Here is an 11358-nt window from a genome sequence, read left to right on the forward strand (position 1 = left end):
CAGTGGAATAAGCGCTTCCCTGGCAAGCACAAGGGCCTGAGTTCAATCCCCAGTTCCATCAAAAAAAAAAAAAAAAGAAAAAAAATAGTATGTGCATATAATGAAAAAAATTGTTACAGTTGTGCTATATGTATACATGTGTTACAGAACTAAAACTGTAAATTCTTCTTTTTGAAAATATTGAAAATGATCATTTTTTGTTTTTCTTTTTAGAGTGAAAAACGTAGTTCTAATTTCATGTACTTGATGGTTGAATTCCGATGTGTCAAATGTGATGATAAGGAGTATGGTATTGTTTATTACGAAAAGGTATTTTCTTTGGAATTGTTTATGGTCTCTAAGGTAGAAGGGAGGGGAAACATTTAAAAAATTACTGTTGTTCCTGCTGAGATGAATTATTTGTTTGTAGGATAGCAGCAGACAGCTGTCAGCAGCAGCTGTTTATGTGTGTAGAAATCAAATTTTATAGCTACAACAGGATTACAAAAGCCAATTGTTTATGTAATGCAGTTTTGTGTTACAAAATTTAATAAGTACATAAGTAATTAAAACTTTTTAATTATTATGTAGATTGGTGAGTGGATACTAATAGCTTTATTATTATTCATTTGAAAAATAATAGTTTTAAACTGCTAAGTTCCTACCAAGGTTAAAGGGCATGTTTGTTAAGTATATTTAAATTTTACATGTGGCACTAACTTTGCATATGAACGACTTCACTGATGACTCATGTAAAAAATTGGAAAATTATGTTGCTGTCAGACTGATTCAGTAACAAATCCAGTTACAAATGTGCTATGGTTTGCTTATTAGGGGAAAAAAAGTAGCACTGTTTGGTGGGTAGCTTTTTGAAAACTACCTACTATGAACAGCCTTTATTTTTAAATGATACAGACTTAATTGTATTTATATCAAAACCACATAGGCAAATAACTTGTTATTTTGGGAATAGTATACAAGTGGAACAGACTTCATACATCGTGCAATAGATCAGTATTTCTTCTGTTACTTGAATCCATTTGTACGCAGTGCATTTGTGCATCAGAAGCATGACTCTGAATTACATTTACTCTTTGGTGTCATTTGTTAAAGCTGGCACAGCGATTTCTAACATATTTTTGGGAATCATAGGTTGCTATTTAATTTTTTTTTTTATGGGGGTACAGGGTCTCACTATTCAGTTCCGACTCGTAGTGGTCCTTCTGTTTTCAGCCTCCCCAGCAGCTAGGATTACAGGCACGCACCACCATGCCCCAACTCCACTGCCAGCTCAGCTGACCCTGGGGGTGGAGCTGGCACTGGCACGACCTGTGGTGCCAGGATCGAACCCCAGTCACTGCACTTGCCTAAGCAGGCGCTTAGTCTGCTGAGCTAACTCACTGGCCGTATAGCTTGCTATTTGAAATGATTAAGCTTTAAGTATTACAAGGATTTTGTGGTATTTTCTAGTTAACATGCATATTTTTTCCATTAGTTTGTATCCTTTTCTTTTTAGTGAAAAAGTAGAAGTTTAATTGTTTCATTATTTCATATATAATATTCCCTGGTTAAAAAAAGCTAAGAAGGTAGACTATTTAGCATTGTTTAGAATTTACTAGGAAAACTCTCAGAAAGGAAAATGAGTGAAATTTTTTGGTCACCAATACCTTTTATTAGAATCATAATTGATATGTTATATGTAATTTTATCAAAAAGCAATTTTGCTGTTCATAAGGAGCTTATATTGCAAAAACGTACCAATAGAAGTACCATCTTAACTATGGAAATGTGAAGAATCTTTTGAAAGACAGCTTGATAATAGATGAAATAATAACAGAAGAGAAATTAGAAGAATTTCAAGTATTTTTGAAAAGGTTTTGACCCCTTTCTACTGCTTCTAGAAAATTGCTCATAAATTGAAGCCTGTCTACCCATCCTGTCATATTTCCACTTAGTGTAAAGATTGCTGGGCCAGTGTATTGAATCTAATGGAAATAGACTTTCTTGTCACCTGTCTTTTGTGACAGATAGCCTTACTGAAGATTACTTGTCACAGTTGGGCTGATAAATGTGTTTTCTGGTGTTGTGACTGAGAACAAGCCTGTTAAACAACAGCTGTGGGAATTTGCGGTTTTCTGTAAGACTCAATTACTGAACTAACGTAAACTCACAACGCTTCCCTTTTTTCATTCTCTCCTGATTTTGTGCACTTACCTAAAATTGAAAACATACTGGCATTTGGAGATTGTTAGACAAGCCTGATGCTCGGTATGTAATTGTGAGGAAATGAAGTTGACCTTAATTAGCTTAGCCTTTTCCTGTGTGTTTGGCACTGACATTTATTATACTGAATTACCTTTCTTGTCTGAATTGGATAAAAATAAAAGCCAATATTCTTCAAAACTGATAGTACCAAAAATACAATTCCTTTGTTTCTTAAGAATTAATTTATCCTTATTTAAATTTACATTGTATTATTTATTGGAGAAGTGATATTGGTGTATCTCTAGCTGCTGCATAAGTTGAGGAACATTTATTTCAGTACTTAAAATTCTGTTACTTTGAATGAATCTGTTTTGTTTTATTTGATTAATTTTTTTGGTGTGTAATTCTTTTATTTCTTGATACACACATAAATGGGTCAAAATATATTTACTTAGAGAAATTGACTTGAACCAAAAATGCAAAACAGGTTTCAAATTGCTTAGATTTCCTGATATACTCCTTCTAACTAAGGTTGAAGTATCACTTGTCCACTTCCATGCCCACATTTCTGACCTTGCTAAGGGACTGAAAAGTGCCAACTAAATTTGGGCTGCCATTGTGGAGAAAGGTAGGATTCTTCTAATATAATTTTTGACTGGGAAGCCTTTATCTCACCTGGACAGTGCTTTGTGTGTGTGTGTGTGTGTGTTTCTCATCATGAGTCCAAATCTCAAAAAGAGCAACCCAGGAATGCAGGTACGCCAGCAAGTCTAGTCTGCTGGATGCAGGCACAATGTGCATTGTGGAAAAAGGAAATCAAGGCCTAGATGGTGAGCCTCCCCATGTCCCACAGTTGGAAGAAGTGGCTGGGTCTTAGGAACTTCAGGATCCACTGTTTTCTGATGTTAGCCAATCTCTGGTCCACATTTCTGTCAATGCCCAGGCAGTGTCCTTGGAGAAATCCTGCCCTCCTCCCCAGGTGCTGCTGTGTGTTCTTGGGCTTTCTCAATGAATTGAAATTCCTCATCTGAGGACTCCGGTAGAGCACACTGATGTCGCATGGCCTGGCCTTGTAATGCTTGCACTCTCCTTTTTCCTTTGCAAGCACCCCTTTTCTTCTGCTCCAGCTGAGTGGGCCCTAACTTTCTGAGCCCCTTGGGCAGACACGGTGAAGGCAGCACTGAGTGCCCCAGACCAAGGGACTCCAGATGCCCACACCCAGGGCCCAGAGAGAAGCTCCTTCCCCTAGACTAGGCCGCTGCTACAGCTCTGGGAGAAGCCTGCAGTCTCATTTTCAATATTTTGCAGTCGTCGAGCTTTACATAGATTGTGCAGACTTTATAATCTCTTTCATATATTTTACTTATACTATGTGGTTTCTTGTTCTAAGTTTGAACATTAGAACTTTTTAAAAACGTACTATTGTAATAAGTGAAGTGTTTAAAACAAAGAATAAAAAAAAAAGATTCCTAGACCTCACTTGATATCTACTGTAATGCAGACTTTTGTTGGATCTTTGCTCAAAACATTTTATCAGTATTGAGGGATATACAAAATTAATATACTTTCTTTAATTGAAAGAGGATAAGAATTTGTTAAATGGAGGGATGATACTTATTAAATAGAATTAAAATATTTAAAATGCATAAGACCATGTATTGTTTCATATAATTCATTTAAAGTGTCTGTGTCTTTATTTTGCTTTTAACTGCATGTACTCCAGGATGGCGATGAGTCATCTCCAATTTTAACAAGCTTTGAATTAGTGAAAGTTCCTGACCCTCAGATGTCTATGGTAAGTTATTAGCAAACTTGTTTTGTGTGAAAACACTTACTCCAGAATAGTTTTGACTTAGATCCACACAATGCACTTTTTTAAAAAGGCCATTTTAGTTACCTAGATATAATGATATAAATACTCTTAAGCTATGTGGAATAAGGTCAGGTGGAAATTTTCCAAGGAATATTGACATGTGTCTTAGTTCCTTTTCTCTCGTCCACGAGACTAAATACCTAGCACCCAAGGTTAAAGGAGGAAAGTGTGATTTTGGCTCACAGTTCATAGAAGTTTCGGTCCATAGTCAGCTGCTCCGAGGCAGAGTGGCTCTGCAGAGGGGCAGAGCAGAGCTGGCAGGGAGAAGGCAGCAAGCAAAGCCTCTTTCTGTCTCTTGTAGCTTATGGAAGCAACCCTTGGGGCACATAGCATTCACACCTTCATCCTAGCATCACAGGCCCTAGGCCAGCCACTGTAGGAAAGGCCCGCTATGACTTCAGGAGACACAGGTCAGAACAATAGTATAAAGATAAGATCAGCCTGATATGGCCTTGGGCAACCATTTTATTTGAATTGTTAATACGAGGACTTTTAGAGACATCCTATTTGAAAAGTTATCATCCTGTAGAAGAAAAAACTGTATAATTAGGATGTGACAAATTGAATGAATGAAGGAGCCAGAGACATAGCTCAGCAGCATAAGTGCCTGCTTGGCGAGTGTGTGGTCCCAAAAATTTAATGGAGGTCAAGACTGTTATAGAACAAGGATCACTATTGTAGCTACTACAACTATTCAAAAGGCTGATAGATAAAGAATGCTATTTATTTATTTATTGTTAGGCTGCATTTTAGGTGTACCATTGACAGTTACACACCCAGCCCAACTTTTACTCTTCAAGTTCAAAGACAAAGGATCAGAAATAAAAAATCACAAGAGATGAAGAGAGTTCATACATGCAATCAAATAATAAAAGGCTTTGAAAATTAAGACAAATATAAGCATGCATATGTACTGTATTACCTTAAGCAGTGATAGAGTGGTGAGAAGTAATGATGCTGGCCATGGATAAAGCAGCTGCACTGGGTCTTCTAGGGTGGGCGTCAGTGTTCTGCTCTCAGAAACTTGAGCTTAAATCTGTTTCAGTTACTCTTCTCTCGTTGCTAGGACAAACAACTGGCACTGAAAATGAAGGAAGGAAATGCTTATTTAGCTCACAGTTACTGGAGGTTTCAGTCCATACTCGGCTGGCTCCAAGGCAGACTGGCACATGGCAGAGGGCAGCCATTCATGGTGGTGGAAGGCAGCCAAGCAGCAAGAGCAGAAGGGAGGAGGAGTAGCTACAGAGAGCAAGTCTGTCTCCCTTATGTTGCATTGAGGCTGTCTGCCCCAGGCTGGGTGCATTACTCACACCCATAATGGAAAATGAGTTAATGACAAACTCTAGAAGTATGCCCCATGACTTCATGCGGCTTTGGGGGGACACCTAGGTGCAAATCATAACAAAATCATTGCTAAGGCAATAGAAGAGTGGTGTCCCAAGGTCAGTAGCAGGATAGGAGGGAATGCTTTAGTCTGCAGCAGAGTAAAGGTGAGCCTCTCTAATGTGTAGAGTGGGAGGCAGAGGTTTTCAGCAGCTGGGTTGGCATTTGCGTATTATGGCCCCTAGAAGAGCTTAAGCCATACTAAGTTCCCAAATCTTCCAGTGCATAACTATTTTTACAGGTACATAGGGCAATATAGTTCTATCAGGATAAAATAATAATCATTGCAAGAAAATAGTTCTAGGCAGGTGACTGTTTATTTTTCACTTGCTGTCTACTGAAGGTTTTTTTTTTTTTTTTGGTGTTGGTAACATTTATCCTCTCAATATTTTAAAATAATTTTTAGGAGAATTTAGTTGAGAGCAAACATCATAAACTTGCCCGGAGTTTACGAAGTGGACCTTCTGACCATGATCTCAAACCCAATGCTGCCACAAGAGATCAACTAAATGTAAGTATATTTATAAGTCACAAATATAAAAATAATGTTATGGATATTTTGGTTATAACTGATATAAATTTAAAAATTTCCTTCTCTTTCTCCTCTTTCTGCTTCTTTTCTCCTGCTTTTCCTTTTCCTCCTTCTCCTTCCTTCTCCTGCTTCTCCTTTTGCTTCTTCTTGTTTTTTTACTTTTCAGATACACATTTCTTCTACACCTAGTTTCAACAATGTCACATCTGCATGTATTAGTTACCCTTCTGTTACTAGTACAAAATACTTGATGTATAACTTAGTTTCCCTTTTTGCCCAAGACTACTTGATGTCCACACTTAGAACAGCATTTATTCCAATGTAACTCTTAAATTAGCCTTAGCCTATCCTCATAGTTTACCGTGAAATATCTTGCTTTTATTTATTTATTTATTTATTTATTTGAGCAGAATATATTTATTGAGGGAAAGAAAGCTCCTGTCTGAGAGGGACAGGAGGGTGCCCCGAGTGGGTTGTCCCTGGGAAAATGATTTTTTTTTTTTTTTTTTGGCAGAACCGGGGATTGAATTCAGGCCCTTGCACTTGCCAGGCAAGTGCTTATTGTACTGAGCCATCTCTCTGGCCCCACTTGCTTTTATTTTTATTCTACCATAATATACCCAGAGTTTCTGGAAACAAAAAGCATTATTTTAGTTATTATAGCATTCTGGTTTTAGTAGTGATATTTCCATGGACAGAATATTGTAATTCTCTGGGGGTAAGCATGAGATAGGTTTTCGTTGTTTAGCTTTTTTTTTTTTTTTCTGGCAAAACTGCTTGAATTATACTGTAGAATTTTAGACCTTGAAGGTATCATTTAACAAGTGAACACAAAAGGAAAGATCTCTTAAAAATAATAGGAAACCAGGAAATAACAATTCAGCAGCTACAAAATGATGCGATGCAAAACAACACAAAACTGACAGGCATCAATGAAACAGCAGGAGTCAGTACAAATGCAATAAAAAGATGATTTGTACTCATAGTAGCAGAAAATTTCCCCAGCATGACAAAATTATCTGACCTACAGTTAAGTGACGCATATAGAACTCCAAATAACAATAGTCAAATCTGCATCTAGACGCATAATAATCAAGATCCCACAAATTCAGCAAATAAAACAAAATATTAAAAGTTGTTAGAGGAAACATAGCACCTCCAGTGGAAAGCCCGACAGAACCATGAGAGATTTTCAACACAATCAAATGAAGAAGTTGGACTAAAATATTTCAGGGCCTGAAAGAAAACAACTTCCAACACAGCATGATGTGCTCTATAAACCGTTCTTTCAAAATCAGTGGAGACATACTGTCTCATTTACTCTTCTCTTACTGCTGGGACAAATACCCAACACCCAAAATAAAGGAAGGGAAGGTTTATTTAGCATACACTTACTGGAGGTTTCAGTACATACCCAGCTGGCTCCAGGGCAGAGTGGCACATGGCAGAGAGCAACCTTTCATTTCAGTGGCAAAGAGCAAGAGAGCAAATGGGAGGAGTAGCAGCAACAATGGCAACAGAGAGGAAGTCTGTCTTTCTTAAATTACATTCAGGCTATCTGCCCCAGGTTGGGGCAAGTACTCACACCCATATTCCCAGCAGTACTAAGACCCATAATCCCAGTGGATCATATGTTAATCTCAAACTCTAGAAGTCCCCACATGACTGAATGAGGCTCTGGGGGACAACTAGACACAAACCAAAACATTCTGTCTCTGGATCCTCAAAGTCTCATGCACATCCCTTTGTGAAAAAGGCATTTAAGTCCATCTCTAATAAGAGTTGCCAAAGTCCTACAGTTTCACCATTGCTGAAAAGTCTTAAGTCCCAGGTCTCCTCCCAGATCTAAGGCAAACTCTTAGCTGTGAGCCCCTGTACAAATGAAAAGTTAAAGCACTTCAAACATTCAAAGGCACAAGATAAACAGTACCATTCCAATAGTATAAACAGCAGAATACCAAGCATTGGGGCCAACACAAGTCCAAAATCCAGCAGAGCAAACATCAAGTCCTATAGTTCCAAGTGGAACATCTGAAGCAATCTGCGCTGAGTTGTAAGCTCCAAATCCCTTACGTGGCTCTGGTCCTATGGCACTTTTTGTGGTAGGTCCCATGGCTTCTGTGTTAGGCTGGCTTTGCTCCCTCTTCATAGTTTCCCTTAGATGATCCACGTTCCTAGCTTTTCCAAGCTTCGGGGGTTTCCAAGGAATAGGCTTCTTGCAACTTTACATATTGCCCTTTCTGAGCCACACTGTTTGCCCTCCCAGGCCTTCTTCTGAAATCAAGGTGTAAGCCTTCTTAACCTCAGAACTCCTGTATTCTGCAAACACCTAAAACCAACACCACATGAATGATGCTAAGGTCTGCTGTGGGCTGGAGCAGTAGCCAAACTTCCTTCGTTCTTGGCTGTAGGGATCAAGTGCCTGGATCACTGAGCACTCTTACCCTGATTCCAAGGAATAAATTCTGCATGCCAGCACCATTCTGGAACCTGGTGTGGCCTCTGCTGCCATTCTGGAACATGGCCTTCCCCTCAAAGCAAAGTCCCTCTCCCTAGCAATTGTGAGACTGCCAAGGGTGGAGACCTTCTGCCTTCAGTGATGCCCTTAGGCCATCCTTTTGCTTCTCTGGTTCCTTCCTGGAAATCAGTATCCTCTGGGCTCTATCTTTGGAGTCCACAGCTTTATTGTAGCCTCCTTTCTGCCCAAACTTAAAGCATTTTAAACCACTCTATTGAGCTCTTTGCTCTTGATTCTCAACATAAATCTGGCTAAAAGCCCCCAGTAACATCCATGTCACTCCCTCAATATTTTGCTGCTTTGAAATTTCTTTGGAAAGATTAGTCAGTCTGCTATGCTTAATCTCAGTCTCAGGCAAAGTCTCTGGACACAAGCAAAATTCATTCAGGCTTTGTGCCATGCCATATATCATCCAGAGTCCAACAACCAATGTGGTCCTCCTTCCCAGCAGAAACCTCCCCAGCCTGGTCTTTACAGGCAGGCTTTCTATCAGCATTCTGCTCTTCTGAGCTCTGACCAGAATCTCCCAAACAGAACAGCCGAAGGCGTTCCAACTCTTCATTAACAGGCAACCTCTTCAAACGTCTCCTCTCTCTTCCCATAAGCCATTCCCAAAAACTTGTATTCTATATGGCCAGGTTTAGACACAGCAATGACCCCACCTCTGTCTCAGTTATACTTCTCTCATTGCTGAGACAAATACCCAACACCCCTAATGAAGGAAGGAAAGGTTTATTTAGCTCACAGTTAATGGAGGATTCAGTCCATACACAGCTGGCTCCAGGGCAGAGCAGCACATGGCAGAGGGCAGCCTTTCACGGCAGTGGCAAAGAGCGAGAGAGCAAATGGAGGAGTAGCAACAACAGTGGCCACGGAGAGGAGGTCTCATTCTCCTTGTGTAGCTCTGGCAGGCCAGAATTACAAAAAATTCATAATTGTGGTGGTCCTCTTGCTTCAACCTTCTGAGTGCTGGGATTATAAGTTTGTGCCACCATGCCTGGTGTTTTGTTTTCTTTCATTTTGTTTGGGATAGTGTCTCACTTTGGAGTTGTCCTCAAACTCCCAGGGATCCTCCTGCCTGTGCCCCCCAGATACTAGGATTGCGCGGCCTACACCACTGCCCTCACACAGCTGCAGTTCTTCTTCAGTCTCCTTCCCAGCTGCAAATCTTGACCCCTAAAAGTTAAATGAACCCTGGCAGGGAGCTGCAGTGTTTTTGTGTTCCTCCCTCCTCCTGCCCTACTCTCTCCTGTCCCTCGCTTTCCCTTTCCTCTGTCTCCCCTCCCCCTTCCTCCCTCTCCTCCCCTCGCCTCTCTTTCCTCTCTCCTCTCTCCCCTCTCTTCCCTCTTACCCTAAACAGGACGTGTACTAAAGGAAGAAAGGATTATTTGCACACATGAGTTGAGAGGTTTGAGTTGAGAGGTTTCAGTACTGGGCTGCTGGCTGCAAGGCAGGAACGCACTGGAGAGGAAAGCTGTCAGCTTTGGTAGCCAGAAATCAAGGAGAGAAAGAAAGAACTTGAAATACGCCTTTCAGAGTCAGCCCTCAGAGACCTGCTTCCTCAGTGAGGGCAACTCCTTAATGATTTTGATGAGGTTGGCTCCCCATCATCTAATTGTTTCCCTGAAGCCCCACCTGGATGTACGAGCCTTTTGTGGAACATTTGTGATCCAAAACGTAACAATTCAGGCTTTTTTAATAGCTTGGAGACTTTTAGTACATTTTATAGCTCTAGAGGTAGAGCCATGCATAATTTGTACTCTTGTGGTGGTATTCTTAGACTAGGGCAGTGAGACAGTGGTGGCAGACCTTCTAGACACTTGAGTGCCCAAACTGCAGTCCACAACTCACTTAACGCAAGGTACCAGCTTTTCAATTAAGCCTGACTACTGAGGTTTTAATTTAGGAGAAGCAGCTGCTGTCCTATGCTTGGCCGCTGGGCCAGTGGGGCTGATGTGCTGACAGAGAGGGCTCTGAGTACTGCTGTGGCATGCATGCCGTAGGTGTGCCGCTGCTCCTGACACTGCCAAGGGTGGAGTCGGCGTGTAAACACGCGTTGTTGTATGTATTGATTTCATAACACAAGAGTGTGTTTTGGTTCTTCCATTTTTTGTGGTGAGGGCATGATTTGTTTTATTTTTAGTTGAATTCAAAGAGCTCTGTAGTTAATACACTTATTTATTTTTGAAACATAGTCTTGCTATATAGTTCATGCTAGCCTTGAACTTACTGTGTAATCTAGGCTAGCTTTAAACTCTCGGTGATCTTCCTGCCTCCGTGTCCCAAGTGGTGGGATTACAGGCATGCCCCACCATGTCAGCAGTGTAGTTATACACTTTTATATGGAGTAGGACTTGATCATCTTTTTCCCCCTCGTAGCCTAATGTTGCACATTTTGGATGGATAAGTACAAAAAATTTAAATCTTACTTGGCTGAATATACCTTCTCCTTTCTACTATAGGTAAATAGACAAAAAATTTAAATGCAGTGGAAATATGTAAGTATGTGTTTGATAAAAGTGCTCTTTTCTTCTGTGTTGTAGATTATTGTGAGTTATCCACCAACCAAGCAACTTACATATGAAGAACAAGATCTTGTTTGGAAGTTTAGATATTATCTTACTAATCAAGAAAAAGTGAGTTTCTTAAATATTTTTGTGTGTCAAAATTATATGCTAACTGCAGCTAATGATCAAGAAAAGGTAAAACTGCAGTGGACATGGAATTATTGTCGACCTAAAAAATGCAATAAATCAATATATGTAGTGCTGCATTTTTAAAATTTTCAAAAGGGAGACCCAGTCCTAGCCCAGGTCCGGTGAGTGTGCGGAGAGGTTCCTGCTACCCTGCGCCGGCGGGACCAGTCCC

At 40.2% G+C, this 11358-nt stretch overlaps 1 protein-coding gene across 3 annotated transcripts in view; it reads left to right on the top strand.

Moving 5' to 3' along the window:
- The window catches only part of Pik3c3 (phosphatidylinositol 3-kinase catalytic subunit type 3), a 140362-nt gene that overhangs the window by 56299 nt on the left and 72705 nt on the right, over positions 1 to 11358 (top strand). For 2 of the 3 annotated variants that reach the window (XM_004623714.2, XM_023714515.1), the window contains exons 6-9: positions 214 to 309; positions 3908 to 3979; positions 5847 to 5951; positions 11034 to 11126. In XM_004623714.2, coding sequence (XP_004623771.2) covers positions 214 to 309; positions 3908 to 3979; positions 5847 to 5951; positions 11034 to 11126 — 366 coding nt within the window. The remainder of the gene's footprint in view (positions 1 to 213; positions 310 to 3907; positions 3980 to 5846; positions 5952 to 11033; positions 11127 to 11358) is intronic. The other variant, XM_023714507.1, reaches the window with a different exon arrangement.

The sequence above is a fragment of the Octodon degus genome, unplaced genomic scaffold, assembly GCF_000260255.1.
Source record: "Octodon degus isolate 3935 unplaced genomic scaffold, OctDeg1.0 scaffold00003, whole genome shotgun sequence".
Lineage (NCBI taxonomy): Eukaryota > Metazoa > Chordata > Mammalia > Rodentia > Octodontidae > Octodon > Octodon degus.